Source organism: Lissotriton vulgaris, chromosome 11 (assembly GCF_964263255.1).
Source record: "Lissotriton vulgaris chromosome 11, aLisVul1.2, whole genome shotgun sequence".
Lineage (NCBI taxonomy): Eukaryota > Metazoa > Chordata > Amphibia > Caudata > Salamandridae > Lissotriton > Lissotriton vulgaris.
This window is the reverse complement of record NC_141699.1, coordinates 173,891,384-173,911,528: the sequence shown is the minus strand read 5'-3', so window position 1 is coordinate 173,911,528 and position 20,145 is coordinate 173,891,384. Positions and strand designations below refer to the sequence as shown.

The 20,145-nt window shown below is 45.8% G+C and overlaps 1 protein-coding gene across 1 annotated transcript in view; it reads left to right on the top strand.

Moving 5' to 3' along the window:
• Nucleotides 1-20,145, top strand: part of NAA25 (N-alpha-acetyltransferase 25, NatB auxiliary subunit) — an 893,576-nt gene that overhangs the window by 488,809 nt on the left and 384,622 nt on the right. Inside the window, exon 14 of the mRNA XM_086943077.1 lies at nucleotides 2,329-2,509. Coding sequence (XP_086799203.1) covers nucleotides 2,329-2,509 — 181 coding nt within the window. The remainder of the gene's footprint in view (nucleotides 1-2,328; nucleotides 2,510-20,145) is intronic.

Below are 20,145 nucleotides of genomic sequence, written 5' to 3'. Positions count from 1 at the left end.
CTCCAACTGTCAACACTCGCTCAAGCAATTTAGAGTTGGGCAATCCATCACAAGGTTTATCTGCTGGCAGAACATCTCCCAGTAGTAAACAATCAAATTGCTGACCATCTCAGCAGGAGACAGCAAATTCATCCCCAAGTTCTCCTTCCATACTTCCAAAAATGGGGATTTCTACAGATAGACTTGTTTGCGACAGCCGAAAACACATAATGCCCACGTTTTCGGCTCCAAGTTCCAACACCTGCTCTCAAAGTTGCAATTCCGTATGGATGAACTGGTCAGGGATATTAGCCTACGCTTTTCCGCATCTCTCGCTCATTCCATGTGTGGTTCGGAAACTCAGGCTAGCATCTCTTACACTAACTCTAGTAGCTCCCTCATCGACCCCCTCAACCATGGTACGCCACCCTATTGGAGCTGTCACTACTTCCACATCAAAAGCTGCACCGCACCTCCTGTCTCCTCACACAGAACCATGGAGAAATCAGACATCCAAATCACAAAGAACTGAATTTAGCAATCTGGCTCCTGAAGTCCCAGAGTTTGGTTATTTAAAATCCCACCAGACTGTATGAATATTCTAAAGGAAGCAAGAAAGCCTACAACCAGAGCTTTTCATGCAGCAAAATGGAAAAGATTTGTTGTATATTGCAATGACAACATTTAACCTTTAGATGCTTCCATACAAATATTATCTGTTACCTGTTACATTTTTAGCAAACTGGACTAACTTTTGCATCCATTCACTTGCATCTTGCCGCGGTAGCTGCATACTTACAGAATAGGCAACATCTGTCACTATTGAGAGTTCCATTAATCAAAGCTTTCATGGAGGGATTAAAAAGAGCAATACATCCAAGGATTCCTCTTGCCCCAGTATAAAATCTCAGCATTGTTCTCACAAGGCTCATGGGTCCACCTTTTGAACAATTGCACAAGTGCCCTTTGCAATTTCTTTCATGGAAGGTTGCTTGCCTCATTGCCATCACATCAGTGAGGAGAGTTTGTGAGCTACAGGCATTAACCTTAGAAGAACCAGGCCCCAGCGCCTTGAGACCCTACGGGTAAGTAGTGCGCTCTATAAATGTCTTTGATTGATTGATTGATTGAAGAACCCTTCTTTCAGCGACACAAATACAGTTAGTTTAACACACCAACCCTAAGTTCCTTCCCAAAGTAGTTTCTGCTTTTCATATAAACCAATCGGTTGAGTTACCAGTCTTTTTTCCTCAACCTGATGCTGTAGCAGAACGCGCACTTCACACGCTTGACGTTAAATGAGCGTTACTGTACTACATAGATAGGACAAAAGATTTTCACAAAACTGTTGCATTTGCTCCACCTCACAAAGGCAATCCTATCCCTAAATCTAGTATTGCAAGATGGACTGCTTAATTCATTCAAACATGGTATGCTAAAGCTAAAAGAACATGAAATATACCCCCCAAAGTGCATTCCACTCGCAAAATAGGGGCTTTAGTAGCCTTTTTAGGTAACATTCCTCTAGCTGACCTATGTAAGGCACCTACATGGTCTACACCACACGCATTTACCAAACACTATTGTGTAGATGTGTTCGCACGTCTGCAGGCTAATGTAGGCCAAGCAGTACTTAAAAGACTGTTCCAAACAATTGCAACATCTACACGTTACCCACCGCTTTGGGTTTATACTGTTTTATAGTCTATGCAAAGCATGTGTATCCACAGCACACATGCCTCGAATGGATGTTACTTACCCAGAAAGCATCTGTTCTTGGCATGTAGAGCAGCAGATTTGCATGCGCCCCTGCCTCCCCGGGTGCCTGTAGTTGTTGCAGTTCTTCATTAAACATTTATATGCTTGGATATCTCTATACTACACTTACTCCATACTCACCCTCTTGCGGGAAAACAAGCCAACAATCGAGTCGATGACCATGCGCACTGTCACCTTACCTCGTGACTAGGAAAGACTTCTTCGAAGAAAAACAACTTGCCAACATCCGGACCCAACACTAGATGGCAGGAGTATGCAAAGCATGTGAATCTACAGTCCTACATGCCAAGAACAGAAGCTTCCTGGGTAAGCAACATTATCCTTTCTTTTTTTACCCTAATGAATAGTGCTCTTTTTCCTTCCCTTTGGGGATAATTTGCTACTGGAACTAATTTACTGATGTCTTTGTTATAAATAACAGCATCAGAAAAGTTAATTTGTTTAGCAGAGAGGTTGCCTAGCAATAAAAATATTATTCAAATATTCTATTCTTTGTTCCTGCTTTGTTTTGATGTGCATTGTTTTCAGTTATGGGTGTTTGTATTTGACTCTAGATTATTCATGTTTTAGGTGATGAAAGGGCTGTATGGTATGCTCTGACTTTACTAGAAGAAGGGTTAGCTAACAGCCCCTCAAATTCCCAATTCAAATTGCTGCTTATACGACTCTACTGCAAGCTGGGTGCCTTTGAGCCAGTTGTGGACCTTTATTCCAGTCTTGATGCTAAACATGTACAGCATGATACAATAGGGTAAGTGACAGACTCTAAATTCTATAATAGCAACTGTTGTCAATCATGTTTTGACTGCATTTCAACATAACATTCTGCATGTTGTAAGATGGGAAGTATTTTATTGGATGGTTAGTGGAATAGATTCTATATACTCCGTTGTATTGCCCATCAAAGGTATCGCTATCTAAAACATGTTATGTTTATTTACACCTCTTTCTGCATTTCTTTTATTTTATTTGCTTCATGTGGGTTATGTCTCTGCTCATCAGTCATTATAAAAAGTGTAAATCCATTTTATACACTTCCTGACCCTTTCAACCTACAGAGTATCATCCCACTAGCGTTCAAGTTAAGTTATTCTTTGCCTGATCTTTCTGTTCAACTATTTCCTCACATCAGGGCTCATAATCCTCTTGTTTCACGTCTGCATCTGTATTATGTCCGAAGAAGGAATACTGTTGATTCCCTCTTCTCTGTCTAATTACATCCTATTGCCCCTACCCCTTTCTCTACATATTACTAGAATTACTGGTCTTTAACTGCCTCACACCGTAGCTGTCCTCTGATACCTAATTAATTTACTGCAGTTAGGATTCTTCACCCTCCACTAAATGGAAACTGCATATTTCACATGCATTCGAGTACATTACTGCTGCCCGTCATAACCACCTACTTTACCATCCTTGTTCTCCTAAACATGTCTACTACCTTTTACACTGTTGCCCATCCTACTCTGTCAGTTCTCTCACTAGTGATCAGACACCTAGCACCTAGGTCGCATATCTTTTTTTTAATGAAAATTCTTTTTATTGTTGCATCAGACAAATCATAAGTGCAAGAAACAAGACATCGCGGAGGAGCGCCAACATTCCGCTCTCTCCGTCATTACGCAACTTTTTAATATCTAGACACATCGTATTCATCATGGTGAACTTATTTCGCATTTTCACTCTTAAACTCCCCCCCCCAATCAACTGCAAGAAAAGACATCAACTGTGGAACACCAGTTTGAAGCCTCCCCCCCACCCTCCTCCTCCCCTCAAGCAGCGTGACACCCCACTCCACCACCCCCAACCCCCGAGTCCACCCCAGCCCTCTAAGTTATGCAACATTTGATGTAGTCAATCCTGTGGCCCGTACCCTCAAAGAGTAGTTATACAGACATTATCAGCAGACGCACCACCCCGGTGTCCCACCCGACATCCCACCCTCCAATCCCGACAGGTCCTGGCCTCCTACTCCAACCCATGGTAGTGCCTCCACTTGGCCCATATTTTTCGGAATTTTCGAGGGCACCCTCTAGCTTTGTAGGTAACCCGTTCAGCTGCCATGTACATATCTAATCCCCTTCTCCAGTCCTCCAGGTTAGGTTTCCCAGGCGCCCCCCATAGTCTCGCTATGTCTCTCTTTGCGACTACCAGAGCCAACAGCAGGAAAATAAGTAGGTGGCGTGTGATGTCCACCTCAGTTGACATGCCCAAAAGCGCTAGTTTGGGGTCCTTAGGCACTTCCACCTCCAGTATCGCACCCAATTCACTGAAGACCTCGTCCCAGTATTCCTGTATCACTGTGCACCCCCAAATGATATGGAAGAAATCGCCTGTTTGGTGGTGGCATCGTAAGCAATTAGTGTCGGCGATCCTCCCCATCCGGAAGAGTCTCACCCTGTCAAAGTAGGCCCGATGAAGAACCTTAAACTGTATGAGACGGAGCCTCGATTTTATGGCCACTTCTCGCGGGTGCATGAGGATGAGCTCCCAATCCAGATTCTCCAGGGTGCCCACATCCGCCTCCCACCTCTCCCTGAGAGCCTGCAAATCACCCAACATGTTATTCGTCAATGTTTTGTATGTCATAGACACCGCCCCCCTCTGTATCTGTTCCTGCAGTAAACGGCCCTCAAGCGGTGCAAACTGGGGTATGTCTGTGAGAGATATGTTCTGTGCCCCCCACGCATGCCGCAACTGTAGGTATTTGTAGTATTGGGTTTTCTGGAGGCCAAAGTCATGTTGTAGTGCCTGGAAAGTTTTTAATTCCCCCCTTGCTATTACATCCCCTACTGTGGAAATGCCGATATCATCCCACCTTTGAAATCCCCGCAGTTTGTTCAGCTCAGTCAGCCACCTACATGACCATAGTGGTGTTTGGCGGGTGGGCCTCTCTTTCCAGCCCATTCTAACCGTCGCTCTACGCCACACCGACAAGGTAATCCTAGTCGCAGGGAGGAGCTGGTGGCCCCCTTTCCCCCCCATACAAGAAGTGCAGCACCGTCTTATTGCCCCACTTGGATCTCTCCAGTGTATAAGTGGGGTGGTCAGCCGGGGCGTGTATCCAATCATTGATCGGGGTAAGGTGTTCTGCCCAGTAGTAGGCCTCCAGATTAGGAAGCGAGATTCCCCCACTATATTGATGGCGTTGTAGAGTGGTGAGCGCCACCCGGGACTGCTTCCCCAGCCACAAGAAGGAGCGGAGATCGGCGTGAATTTTATGCATGGTCATAGCCGGCAAGGGGTAATACTCATTTTGGAGTGCATACAGGAACTTCGGTAGCAGGATCATTTTATAGAGGGCAGCCCGGCCTAAAATGGTGAGCGGGAGCGGTCTCCACCGATCCATCTCAGTCTTCGCTGCCACCAACACTCTATTGACATTTTCTGCATAGGAGCGTTGCCTATCTAGGGTGATAAAGACCCCCAAGTACCGAAAGCCTTCCGTAGTGTGGATGAGTAACTCAGGCAGGCACTCCCCCCTCGGAGCACCCTGTGGGTCGTAGAGGACCGATTTATGCCAGTTTATAGTGTGTCCGGCTACTGCCCCAAATTCGCCTAGTTCCTTGAATAAGGCCGGAATTGTCCTAGCTGGGTTTGTCACGTATAGCAGCACATCATCAGCATACAGCGAGATCTTCTCCTGGTCAGAGTCCGAGCCCCCCGATGAAATCCAGATATAGCTCGATTACGCCGGATACGGATCGCAAGGATCTCAATCGTGAGGGTAAAGAGGAGTGGGGATAGCGGGCACCCCTGGCGGGTCCCCCTCTCTATCGCGAACTCTCTCGACATTCGCCCATTGATCCGCACTCGAGCCCTAGGGTTCGAGTATAAAAGCCGCACCCAATGCTGGAATTTGGGCCCAAACCCAAAACGTTCAAGGGTCCCCATCAAGAAGGGCCAATGGACCGCATCGAATGCATTCTCTGCGTCCAAGGAGAGGAACCAGTGCGGCTCACTTCTTTCACAGACTTCCTGAAGCCAGTTGTGGGTGCGCCGTAAATTGAGTTTAGTGGCCCTGTCCGGCAGGACCTAGGTCGCATATCTGATACCTCTTTGTATATTGTTTCAGTTACCTGGGACTCCACTTCTTTAGAACCCTCTCCTCTCAATGTGAGTGTGTGCCACAAGGCTGTGTCCTGGTCCTTCCACTCTCCTCTCTGCACATCACCTCCCTTGTGATGATCTATTTTCATGTGTTTTCTCTGAATGTGAGATTCAAAGATAGGAAATGGAAAAAGTATGTGTGGCATTAAAATAGTGACATGTGTTTTCTCATGTCACCATTTTAATGTCACACATACTTTTCTCATTTCCTATCTTTGAATCTCACCTTTAGTTGCTTATCTTGGCCTGCCTCACTTCCATTAGTCAGTAGATGACTGTACTGTAAACGCAAAATGCCCAAGCGTCTTCTCCAGATACCTACCCCCACAGTCCACGGGCAATGCTTTATGCATGAGCTGGTCAGGGAGTTTTGGCTAAACTTTTACTCCTAGCCCTCTTGCCCCATACTTGAAGGAGACGAGGCAGATGTCCACAACATTTATCCTAGTGGCACTGACCTGGGTGAGGTCAGTGTTACTCCATGCTGCTGTTGATTGCAATCAGCCCACACAAGAAACTGCAGCTAAGGCTGAACCTTCTCAGTCAACATCCTCTTAATCTCCAGCATCCAGACCCTAAACAGCTCAACCTAGTGATCAAGAACCTGAGATCTTAGAGTGTGGATATCTCAGCCTCCCAGAATAGTATGCTTCTAATTTGTGAATCTATAAAACCACCAGATGTGCAAGCTAGGTATGCAAAGTGAAATTATTTGTCCACTTCTGCACCTCCAAAGAAGTAGATTCCATTAGAACCTATGTACAAGATATAATGTGCTACCTTAGTCATTTGCAAAAGGAAGGCCTAGCATACACCTGTATGGACTTAGATATAGTTGCAGTGTAGATTAAAAATGGGGAACATTCTTCTCACTTAAAAATCCCTTTGATGAAGGCCTTCATCGAGGGGAGGGCAGGGGAGGGGTGTCTTAGAGTGTTCTTTACTATCACACTTTCTGACCCCGTCTGTAGCCTCAGCTTGGTCCTCACACAGTTTATGGGTCCACCCTTTGAACCCTTACTCCTGTAGCTAACAATTTCTGACATTGAATGTAGCTGTCCTAATAGCAATAAACTTGAATCCAGACGTGTTATGCTAAGGTGAAGCATACGCTTCCGGTGCACCCTAGGGCCCAATCCAAGTGCAACCAAGCTAACATCCTGCTGGCATCTACAAAGCTGCCACTTGGTCACCACACACTTTCACTAAGCACTACTGTACGGACATTCTAGCCAGCCAACAAGAAGAGGTTTGTCAAAGTTTAAGGACTTTGTTCCAAATGTCTACAGCATTTACCTGCTAGCCACCTGTCCCGGGAAACTGCTTCACAGTATTTGCAGCTTCAAATGCTACGAACAGAAAATGTTGCTTACTTCGTAAGCATTTGTTCTAGCATGTAATGCTGTTGATTCACATGCACCCACCCTTTTCCCTTGAAACAGGTGATAAGTTGGTTTACTTTTCATTTAAAAAAAAAACTTTATTAGGTTTATAAATCAAAGACACTAGTAGTTTATTGAAGCCTATTCCTAGTAGTACCCCCCATGATTGTCCCTACAATCATACAATTCTAAGGTCTACGTTTAAAACCCATTACACATATCAACATCATGTTACAGAAGTAAATCGAGAAGAAAAAAAAAAATAAGCCATGGATAAAGGGGAATATCTGTCTCTGCTTAACGGCATCTTCAAGACATAGCCGCATCAAGAATCCTAATAATTCTAATCTAAAAAACTCCCAAAGCTCCCCCCGCTCTCCCTACAGGCATGTCACTTCTAGTATTATATTGCACTATCAATAGACGTCAGGTTTGCATAGTTGGGGGTAGCCCATCAGCCTAAGAATGTGAGCGTGTGCTCGATTTATAAACAAACTCAGGGAGGGTCTAAGGGAACATTTAGAGCCCTCAAGTGGACTAATTCCCCATTAATGACGTATTAAACACCAGTAGAAATCCACGGGTCTAACAGGTCCAGGTAACCGTATAAAGATGCAATGATGTCACAGACGGCGCAGTTTACAGAGGCAAAACATCCCATCTATTTTACGGGAATGGAACAAGAATTATTATTAGAGAGACGGGCGCAGTGCTGAGTCAAAAATTTATGAAAAAAGTGATGTGTAAAATTGAATAGCAAGTATCTCCTGTTCAAGTATCTCCTGTTATCCAAACTAAAAACCGTGCAAGAGCAGTTTTAACAAAATAACTGCCGAAATAGGGTCTACATGTTTCAGCCAACTGGACAAAAGATCGCCAAAGGCTTTCTTCAGGACCACTGCATGAACTTTAGCTACTGCATATGTGTGAAAATTAATAGTGTTGCAAAACAGATTTCGAAACAAACGTTGGAATCAATACAACCAATAAAACTGAACTCCAGGCGTATAAATCCTCCCCAAATCATCCGATGCTGATGGTACCTGTAATTCACGAGGATAGGACATCACCTGGCGACGGCTCAGGAAAAGAGGCCCAGCTCTGTCTGTTGGTACCTCGAATCGGAGCGGAGCTGAGATCTTTGGGGAGGACTCCCTGAAGGGCTCAAACTTCTCTTGCACTGTTTTTAGTTTGGATAACAGGAGATACTTAATAAATATATGTTCTCTTTTGCTATTCAGTGACCAGGTGGAGATCCCAGGTGATGAAGCATGTCACTGAGTATTTGCCTTTGGGTGGGCTGCCTTCATTCCCATAAAATAGAAGATGTTTTGCCTCTGTAAACTGTGCTGCCGGTGAGATCATTGCATCTTTATACTGTTACCTGGACCTGCTAGACCTGTGAATTTCTACTGGTGTCTATAGCGTATGCTCGCTGCCATCCCAGGATTGCCTATCGTGTGCGCGCCAGGTGTGCTCATACTACTGCATCTATGTGCTGTTATGACGCTACTCTTATCACCGGTGTGCTCCTCGCTATCAATGCCCGGGTCTTTCGGTAATACCACCAAATGCTCCCAGGCCCTGGTTGCCTCCAGCGCCCTCTCACTCCCCGTTCTTTTTGCTAGTTGTGTTTTTCTTTTCATTAGACTTTAATATCACAGTGCACATTGCACTTTGATTCTACACCACTCACCGCTGGATGAAAAACTGTATGAGGTGGAGCTGTTGTCCTCGCGCATTGTGGACTATGAAAAGAGTCCCAACAGGTCTTGTGATTTGAAGGTTTTCAAATAAAAACAGATTGAAACGTCCAAGCCCAACACCAATTGAAAGGAGTATTCAGAGCATGAGAATCTATACTACATGCTACAAACAGATGCTTTCTGATGAATACTAACCTTACGGCTAGAGCAGACGCCTTCGAAGCTGGACTACCTGGTTCGAGTGTCCGTAACGATGCTAAACATCCTGTGATTCTGGGCAAATTACTTAATCTCCCTGAGCCTAACAAAACATGAATTTGTCCATCTGTAATGAAACTGGTGCTCATGTAAAGCGCTGTGATAACTGGTATCTTTGGGTCTAGTTTGCGATATATAAAACTCTAAAAATATTTAAAAAAATTCTTTGAGCCGCAAATTCTAAACCTTTAGAATATTCACCAGGTTCCCCACTGGTTCAGAACAGCAGTGTTTCCGTACTCCGTAAGGTGGTGTCATGTGACTGTGCTTTAACTTCTTTACCCAGGAAATGACAGAAGAGCTGCTGTCCTTCATCATTTTTCAGACTGAATTTTAATGTGCACAATCTGCCCAACTAAGACTACAGGGTTCAAACCATGCTCTGACTGTCTGAAACAGATGTGGCTGACAGACCCGCACAAGGTGTGCCACTGGTTTTTGGGCTGGGGGCGTGGTTTCAAGTTGTGTAAGGAATTTGCTGTCATGCATGCAAAGGCGATTGTGAACTGGGAAGCAAAGCTGTATGTCTTTGAAAATATTAAGAAGCCTCATAAGGCCTACTCCCACTGTCAGTTAGGTGTGCAGACCTGTTCTCACTCTTGAGGCGGATTTCAGGACAGGTCCTATGTGGGTGTCCGAGGGGCACTAGATCTCGCGATCAGTCTGAGGAACAGATCTCTGAGTTGATCATGATGTGCCCTTAGTTCCTCAAGCCAGTGGCAATGCCTCAGCAGGTCGAGGTCTTTGTCAAGGCCACGCTGCATGTTTGCGGCACTCTTCTGACTCCTTTGGACCCAGGGATCATTAAGGACCTCCAGTCCGGTTACTGCTGGCGAATCCATCCTCTGCACCATCTGAGCCCCTCTAACTCCCCTTGAGTACTGCACAGACTCCAGTACAGGCTTCCATTCTGGTTCCAAGATCCACACTGGTGCCTTCCTCATAAATGCCAGTCCTGACATCACTGATGCCAGAGTTGGATCCTTTGCAGTCTCTGGTGTCTGATTCCGAGCAAATTCCGCCTTGACCCCCGGCTGAGGTGGAGTCTGGATTCCAATCTGGCATACCACATTCTTATACAGTTTGATTCCGACAAAGCCCTCATACCATGGAAACTTCCTCAGTTGCTCCACTAGAATTCAGTTTCGACTCTGACTAGAGTTTGCTTCCACTTGGAGAGGAGTTGCCCCACCATTATGATGATAACAATCTATATATAATTTATAAGAGTCCAGAGAGTTTGATACTTCTCTGATAGTGTCATTTTACCCTCTTGGACCACCAAGTAAAGAGATTGAGTTTTTCGTTTGTGGTATCCCTCAGACGTTCTGCTAGGGTCCTGCACTTACAACTTATCTATTTTGAGGTCAAAGCAAAGCATCTGTGAGGAAATGGGGTGTATTAAATGGTGTGGTTGTGCGACGTCACAGTGTAATACACTTAACAATTTCTTTATGTGTATATATATGTGTATATATATGTGTATATATATATATATATATATATATATATATATATATATATATATATATATATAAGGTATGTCCAGTTCCTAGAGCATGTAGCACAGCGCATTCAGCCACACCAACAAACAGGAACCGGTGAGACCCAGGAAGGTGCAAATTTTTCTTTTTATTTAGATGTTAGCCCAGCACCAGTCCGCCATGACGCGTTTCGGCTAGAGATAGCCTTGATCACATGACGTATATATATATATATATGCTTTATTTCGACAACTTGTGTCATAAAAGCAAATTAAAAAATAACAAGCATGTAAAGGGATATAAATACTATACATTTCATAAGAAACGTGGCATGAATTACACAAGTTCAGCCTTATGCAAAGACTTTGTAGCATGCCAACAATTGAGGGAGTGGCAAAACTCAGTCCAATCACCAGTTTCCATGTGGGACATCCTCTGCCAGTTTTAAGACCAGCTACAACTTGATTTTTAGAACAGCATATATACCTTCTAAAAGAAAATATCTGCCTATCATAAGAGTAAGAACAGTTCATCTTAGAAGTAGATTCTACAGTACGGAATTAAAAATTCTTAAAATATTGCAGAATTTAAAATAAAATAGTAAAATACCCTTTAAACTCCTTGCCAAGTGTTGCAAAATAGCACCTCTAATTCTGTAACCAGTGAATTTGGTCAACCTATAGACTATATACAATAAAGTGCTTTTGCAATGCCACAACTGGAGAGCATATTTCTTTGGGCAATAATGCTTAGTGCCCAGGACCAGTTAGGGGCTAGAAGCCAGCCCGCTAAGTTCTGTACTTCTTTTCTAAAGTGTCTTTATCCTAGTGCCCCACATAAGGCCTATGAACTTAGCAACTGCACATACAAATTGGGGTCTGGTGTCAGATTTAAGGATACGCAAGGCCTCCTTGTAGTTCTGTGTACCCATTTGCTGGCAGATAGGTTTTATTCATTTTGATCCTGGTTGCGCATAAACTGGACATGCAAGCAGCACGTGGGCCACAGACTCCACGGGTGTCTTTCTTCCTGGGATTTCGTGTCTCCTGAGGCGGAAGCCGGGAGCTTGTTTGCTGCATATTTTTAAGATTTGAGTTTCATTATTTGTGTATATTTTTAAAATTAGAGACTTCTCTTACCCACATTCACACTCCTCTCATCACCCGCGCAGCGGATCTTAGCGCTGCCGCTGGAACGAAAATAGCAAACCTCATTCCCGCCATTACCGGCGCGAACCACGACCACACCCCTTTTCTGAGGCCACGCCCACCGCCATTTGCTTCTTAAGTGACGCTCAATACGAGCGACACTTAGGATTTCGTGTCTCCTGAGGCGGAAGCCGGGAGCTTGTTTGCTGCATATTTTTAAGATTTGAGTGCCATTATTTGTGTATATTTTTAAAATTAGAGACTTCTCTTACCCACATTCACGCTCCTCTCATCACCCGCGCAGCGGATCTTCGCGCTGCCGCGGGAACGAAAATAACAAACCTCATTCCCGCCATTACTGGCGCGAACCACGGCCACACCCCTTTTCTGAGGCCACGCCCTCTCTAGGCGTTAATCCACCCCCATAAATATGTGCCTCTTCGGAACGCGCAGCGGGCGAGCGCAGCGGGTGCGCCATTTGCGTGCCAGAGGCACGCCTAAGGCAAGCCCGTCTGCGCCAGTCCGCGACCGCCCGGGGCCAGGGGCACCCCACTATGCGCGCTTTCTGACTTACTCCTCTGAACAACTCCATACACTCAATAAAAACTGATCGCTAAACCCTTCAACTTTGACCTATGTCCAAAACCTTGGCATCGTCTCTCCTGCGTGCACCACGTCTCCCCTCCCCCCCCCCCCCCCTTCCACCACTGCTTTCCTCCTGAACACAAGATCAGCCATCAAGCACCAGACTGAAATATTCCACCTTCTAGACTTCAACTCCCCTGACCTACTGTTGCTAACTGAAACTTGGTACAGATCTGATTCCCTACCGAGTGTACTGGCAGCCCTCCCACCTCATTACTCCATGCTCCGCGCAGATAGACCTGAGGATAGAGCAGGTGGAGGTGTAGCCATGATTGCCCGCAAGGAATTCCACTTTCAGATACTCGCGTCACCCAGGCTGCCAGCAACTGACTGCCTCGGAGTACGTTCCACCTCGTTTAAGATCCCCATCACCTGTGTATTGATGTCCAGACCACCCCTGCCAATTCCTGGCTTTCTTTCTGCCTTCCAGGATTTATTGGCCACCTTAGTAGTCAACAATGCCGCTGTCCTCGTTTTGGGGGACTTTAATTTCTGGCCCACCGACCCCGCTGAAGACATCACTTCCAAAGACTTTACCCACCTACTCCTCAGCCTCAACTTCACTCAGCATGTCCATGGCCCTACCCACATCAAGGGCCACATCCTCGATCAGCTTTGGACACTAAACTAAGTGGAAATTAAAGCTACGGCAGGCTGAACGAGCCTGGAGAAGGACCTATTGCCTGACCCAAAAACTACTCTTCACCACCCAACTCAGTGAATATAAACAAGCCATCCTGACAGCCAAGACAGAATACTTCTCTGGGCGCATCTTAGCCGCAGAAAACCAGCCTCTGGAGATCTTCTCCACCGTCCAAAAGCTGGCATCATCAGACAGAACCTCTCCCAAGATCCCCCCTTCCCAGTCCTTATGCAACTCACTTAACGAGTTCTTCGTCGAAAAAATAGTCCGTATCAAGGCTAACATCCCTCCTCCCTCGCCCACTTTTATCCATCCGCAGCCACCGGATAATAATCGGTCCCTCACTACCATCCCTTCACTGACAAAAGAATCTCTGCCCCCCTACTGAGGCGTGTCAAGTCGGGCTCCCCAGCTGACATCTGCCCGGCACGAATCCTCTATCAAATCTTCACTGCATGCCCCGCCCCCGCCCTTACCCTTCTGAATAATTCCCTTACGCTTGGTTCTGTCCCTGCTTCCTTCAAAACTGCCACAATTCTTCCAATACTAAAAAAACAGGGCGCCGACCCGACCTCCCCGACAAACTATCGCCCCATATCCCTTCTCCCTTATTTGGGAAAGGTAGCTGAATCCCACGTAACTCAAGCACTCAGCTCATTTATAGAGGACAGAAACGTAGTTAAGTAGTTGTAGTAGTGTAGCTCACTGGTTAGAGGCGGCAGACCCGAGAGCAGAGGACGGCCCGGGACCAGGGTTCGATTCCCGGCGCGGCAGGTTTCTGGACCAGGGTCAGCGGACTCGATAATTCTCTCGCCTCGGTGCCCACTCTGATCAGCGATCACACTCGGCAACTCTGGGCATTAGCTTGCCTCATCTTCACTAACGGCCCCACCAGACCGCCGGGGATGCCTGGTCTCACCCTGGAGATACCCAATAAGGGACCATCTCTCAGGGAAGCCAGGAAGGGTTTCGCAGCGGTCGAAGCGCCTTGGGACCCTACGGGTAAGTAGTGCGCTATATAAATGCCTATACATTTAACTATCTTGCACCCTGCCAGGCAGGCTTCCGTCCCCGCCACTCCACTGAGAAGGTGGTCATCTCGGTCATGGACCAACTCAGGGAAGGACTCGACACGAACACCCCTCAAGCCCTTGTCCTCCTCGATCTGTCCGCCACATTTGACACGGTGGACCATTCCATCCTTCTGTCCCTTGTCAAGGCGGCGGGCATGGGGGAACAGGTTCTGACCTGGATAGGCTCCTTCCTGGCTGATAGTACTCAGGCAGTCCACCTTGCCGAATTCTCTGCCCCACCCTGTAGGGTGAACTGTGGCGTCCCTCAGGGATCTTCCCTCTCCCCTCTTTTATTCAATCTTTATATTTTCCCCCTCATTTATGCACTGCAACAACTAGAGGTCACAGTCTACAACTATGCTGATGACCTCCAACTTATTTTTAATTTCTCTACCCCCTTATCCGGCGCCACTAGCCGCCAGTCCGTCATGCTGTTTATCCGGGATTGGATGAATGCAAACCACCTCAAACTCAACCCGGATAAGACTGAACTGATTTTGACTGGAGGCAGTGGCAACCCCTGGTCTCCTTCCTTCTGGCCCCCTTCCCTTGGCTCACCTCCCATTCCCTCTTTTTCAGTCAAAACCCTTGGTATTATCCTTAACCAGGATTTGACACTCCATTCTCATATCAGTTCTGTCGTTTCTTCTTGTTTTTTCACACTCCGCACCATCAGGAAAGTATCCCAGTTCTTCTCCCTCTCTGCACTGAAACTTCTAGTGATGGCCATGGTCTTATCCAAGATCGACTACGGGAACATAATTTACAACGGCGCTCCCGCTTACGCACTTTAGCGTCTCCAGCTGGTGCAGAACCAGGCTGCCCGCCTGGTACATGGCCTATCCAAATATCATCACTCTTCCCCCCTTCTTATTGCGCTTTACTGGCTCCCCATCAAACAACGCGCTCTGTTCAAACTTGGTTGTCTTACTTTTCAAGCTCGAGCGGGCACTGCCCCTGTTTTTATCAACTCTTCCATTGCCAATTACTGCCCCTCTAGAGCATTACGCTCCTCTTCTAAATCTTTATTAGTCACTCCCCGATTTAAGAAAAAAAGATCGGGAGGTCAGAAATTCTCGGTTCTGGCACCTACCTTTTGGAACTCTCTCCCACCCCAGGTCAGACTTTCCCCTTCCTACCTTGAGTTCGCAAAGCTCTCAAGACGTTTCTGTTCCAACAAGCTTTCAGCATATAGCCCCCAGTGCCTGCCTTAGCTCAAGAATCCTCTAGCGCCAAGAAACTGCACAGTGTACTCGCGCTTTATAAATTTTTTAAAATTCAAATGCAGTTGCTTAGTCTTGAGTCATTGATGTGCCACTTGACCGGTACCTAGTTCATAGGGAGAGTACTAAACCTGAATTAGATAAAGAGTTTCCTATCCTGAGGTACCTAGGTTAAAACCAGATACGGTTCCAGGAATCTCACCTGTTTGTGCAAAAGAAATTCTGTGGTGAGTCTCCCCCGGTCGGGCCTGATGGAAACTTGTTGGGCAACCCATTCCCAGGAATAGTTCTTTATTGTGTTTTTTGGACTGGTGCAAGTCGGATATTTCCCAGGCTTCCTGAAGCCCTACTTCAACAACCATCTTTATTACATTTCTTATCCCACTCATCTTACTACTGGTATCCAAGCAAATAACCTCTGTCAGGGCTTCTGCATAGGACAGTAGCTCCGGAGTCCTCTTAATACTAGCCCAGAATAACAAAAGTCAGAGCTTGACAATATCACTAATAGGGCTTCTTCCCATATCTAACATTAAAGGGAAAAGTGGGGTATTTTGGGGCTGCATCACTAGATTCCTCAGAAATGTATGCTCTTATCTAGTGAGCTTAATGCCCCACAGCTCTGCCCTGTACAGGGCAGAGCTAACCGTTTATGAATTGTACACCTGCAGAGCAGCTGCAACAGGTCTACTGTGGGAGGAACTGTGTTTTCTCTAATGCCCCTGTGACACGCTTATGACTCATTACTATCTTTGTTAGGTGGGGTTTCCAGGTCATTTTCTCAAGTCTGACTCCTAGGAAGTCAAAGGTGCGAACCCTTTCCACGGGAGTCCCTCCTAGGGTTGGTTTACCCTTCTATGACTTGTGAGGGTTAAAAGCCATGAATTTAGTTTTAGTGGTGTTTATTATCAAGCCCTGGGTGTCACAGAAAAGTTTAAATCTATGTAGTAACTATTGTATCTCCACCGGGGTTTTTGACACCAGCAGGGTGTCATCTGTAAATAAGAGGGTTGTTTCCTTTTCCCCACCTAGTAATGCGTCAGCAGGCTCCTGCGATAGAAAGCTTACTACTCCATTCATATACTTAGAAAAAAGCGTAGGAGCTAAAAACGCACCCTTGGCGAACTCCCCTGCTGACCGGAATGCTTTCTGTGAGTTGCCCCTGTGTGCCCCACCTTACCCGAGCAAAATTATCTTCATTCAATCAGATGACCAGATTGAGAATTGTTGGCGGAATCCCCATGTCCGTAAACGCGTACCAAAGCTTCTGCCTGGGAACTAGGTCAAAGGCGGTCTTTAGATCAATAAAAGCTATATATAGACTGCCTGACCAATCACTACAACTTTCCAGTAAAGGAGGCGGAATACCTGATCAATAGTCCCTGTCTTGCCTCTAAAACCTGCTTGGTATTGTGATAAAATGGCATTGTTATCCGCCTATGTCTGAATCTTTAATAAAAGAGCTCTGCAAAAAACATTTTGCAGGGAATCTATCAGGTTGATAGGTCTATAATTGCAGGACTGTCCTCTGCCCCCTTTTCTTATGTATAGTGACCACCTCCGCCCCCCTCCAGGACCCTGGGACTGGGGCACATTTACTATTGCATTTGCAAGAAGTAAAATATAGTTGGCCCATTTTGGAATAGCCGATAGAAAGAAGTCCCCCAGGATGCCATCTGACCCTGGGGCTTTGGACTTGGTAATACTTCCGATATAACCCTCTCTCTCACTCAGGGAGAAGAAGTTGTTGCTTGAGGACTGGACAGGGCAGGCGACATCCTCCATGGGAAATAGATCAGCGACATCTGGAGCTTTTTAAAGTGATCATTCCGAGCTTGGGCTGTGATATGACTTGGAGGGGGTTGAGCCACTGTTTCGTCACCCCAAGTGAACAAGGACCAAAATGTTTTGTAATCTTTGTCGGCGCAGGTTTCCTTTAGTTGTTGCCAATCTGATTGATCCCACGCCGCCTTTGCATGAAGCAGGGTTTCCTTGTAGCGCCTTCCAGAGGCTCTAAGCCGCTATCTTTAGATTTATGACCAACGCTAAATTTAAACGCTCTGTTCTACAATCCTTTGTATACCAGGAAGCAGGACCCCCCTTTGGGTTACTGGCCCTTGGTTTTCTCCCAGGTGCAATAAAGTAGGAGCTTATTTGATAAGAGACAAGAGTGAACAGTATCTACTTTAGCCATTCCTCCTGAGCTTTGGACTAGGGACCGTAGTTAGAGGGTGCCTACCACAAAATCTTGCTGCATACCCCTGAGCTTATCTTCGTGCAGGATTACCTTCCGCCATTTTAACCTACGACTATCATTCGAGGGAAAAACTTCCTTAGAGACACCCAAAGATGTTGTTTCATCTACATGCCCCACAATGCTTCATACTTAAACAAAGTGAGTTATGATCACTGTCAGTTGTATCGCCCACAATCATGTCAACTACTTTTCTCCAGAGCCTTAGGTCTAATAAAATGTAGTGGGCACAAGAAGGGCTATTTATGCTATTAAAGGTAATCGCACCTAGACTATCTGATTTGGTTCTCCCATTCGCAGTCCTTAGCCCATGCTCTAAGTTTAGGGCAATTACTTGGAGCTCAACCCTGGGTAGCTGTGGCTTTGAGCAGCAGTGCTTACACAACTTGTAAAGCCTTTCAACTGCACCAAAACAGTTGAAGAATTCAACAAGACACTAAAGAAATCCGACACCAATTTATAAAAATAGACTGTATTTTTAGGCAGCACAATGAACATCCACATTCAACAAATGTTCACTAAAAAGTTGTAACTTTGATTGTGGTCACTTAGTCACTTTAGGCAAACTAGATTAGGGTGCCAGTCAGAGGGACCAGCAAAGTCATCAGAACCAGGTGAAGCAGTCCTCAGTCAGTTCCAGGCACTTTATCCCCTGTGCAATAGATTCCTATGGAAGCGGTTCTGATGCAAGTGATGAAGGATTCTGAAGGTGCTTAATAATCCCAGCCCCCTGATATTCCTCTGTAAAAGAAAAAGAAAAGTTATTGTCCCAAGATTTTCATTTTGGAGTTGTGTTCTTAGATAATTAAAGAATTAATAAAAAATGTCCTAGCTATCGTAAACAAAAGTTTCAATTCTATTAAGGACTCTGAGGCGAGGATTAGGCTTCACTTTCAGTGCTTTTTTTCTCCAGCTACCATTTTGAGACCAATACAAAACTACATTTCCCATCAAACCGTGGGATTAGAGGAAACAGTCCACGAATAAGAACAGTAGTCGTCCATCAACAGTCCTTATCTCCACTCAAGCCTCCTCTTTCTTTCTGCAAACACAGCCAATCCCGTCCGGAGTTAATCTTGTTTGCTAGGGCCCATTCCTATGAGGGAAAAATAGCATGTGAGGACAAGGAAATATTTTAGCTACTCGAACATGTCAACGACTGAACAGTTAGCGAAGCACTATTCGTAGCAAATAAAGCTTAACATGATTAAACGGAGAGAGTGGTAACCACAAACTGCATGTTATAATAACGGTAATACATGAAGGCAGCACATTTTTCCCCAAAATCATAAGAGCCGAATCCCTAGGTTGGGAAGACTGAGATCTGGTACATCAGGTGGGCTAATCCTCGGCTCCGAGTCCTTAATAGAACTGAAACTTTCCTGACGATAGCTAGGACATTTTTTATTCTAAGTCAGGAGTGGAGGCGAGGATTAGGCTAGTTCAAAGCTTTCCCACCACCAGAGATGCCAAATGTATAATAGTCTTAAAATAAAATCGTTTAAAAGTAAAATCGAAAGACCAATCCGCTGCGTTGAGAAAGTCCTCCAATCGCACCCAAAGAAGAACGCATTGGAAGCCATAGCCCCTCACACAGAGTGAGCCCCTAATGTCGAAAGTAGGGCCCATGTGACCCATCTGGCAATAGTGGGGGAAGTCACTGCCTATTGTGTAAAAGCGATAAACAATTGTTCGCTCGGAATGTGGATTTCCTCAGTCATATTTTCATACTCTATAGTCTTCCATTTTATGCTCAGTTCAAGGAGGGCAACAGATAATTTAGGTTAACCTGGGGAACACCCCAAAGGTAAATGGTATGTCTCAGGGTTTAATGTCCTGGGCAGACCCAGTAAGTAGGTAATATTCCTGTGGCCGGAGGACTATCTCCAACCCTAAAGATCTACGGACGCTTCAATTCTACTGCCTGGGCGAATCCCCACTGAGCATTTAATTGTCTTACCCGCAGCGCAGCTATAATGCTCCAGGTGTTTGCTCTCTAACAAGCCGAGACCACTATTTATGCACCTTTTCTCTCTCCAGCCCCCTTGAGTGCTAGCATGCACGTGTTCGGCACAGATGTCTGTTCCGTATCTGATAGAGACTACTAGCCGCAGATTCCTTAACGTAGAATTATCCCTAGGCGTAAAGACTGGATCCAGAATTTCTTTTTTGCCACATCATCTCTCCGCGCCGGGGGGCGGTACCACGTGACTCCGCCCAGGCATCGTCCGTTTGTGTGACGTCAGCAAGGTCACATAAGCCCCACCCGGCGCGCCGACGTCCGTTTTTTCTCTTTTCCGCGTGCAATGCGGATCTGGATCGTGTCCTGGCCTGTTTTCAGGACTGCTTTTCACGCTTTGCGTTGAGGAACAGTGTGCAAATGCCTTCGAGCTTCAAGACGTGTACTTCTTGTGCACGTCAGATGTTGGTGACGGACCCTCACCCTATCTGTATGTGGTGT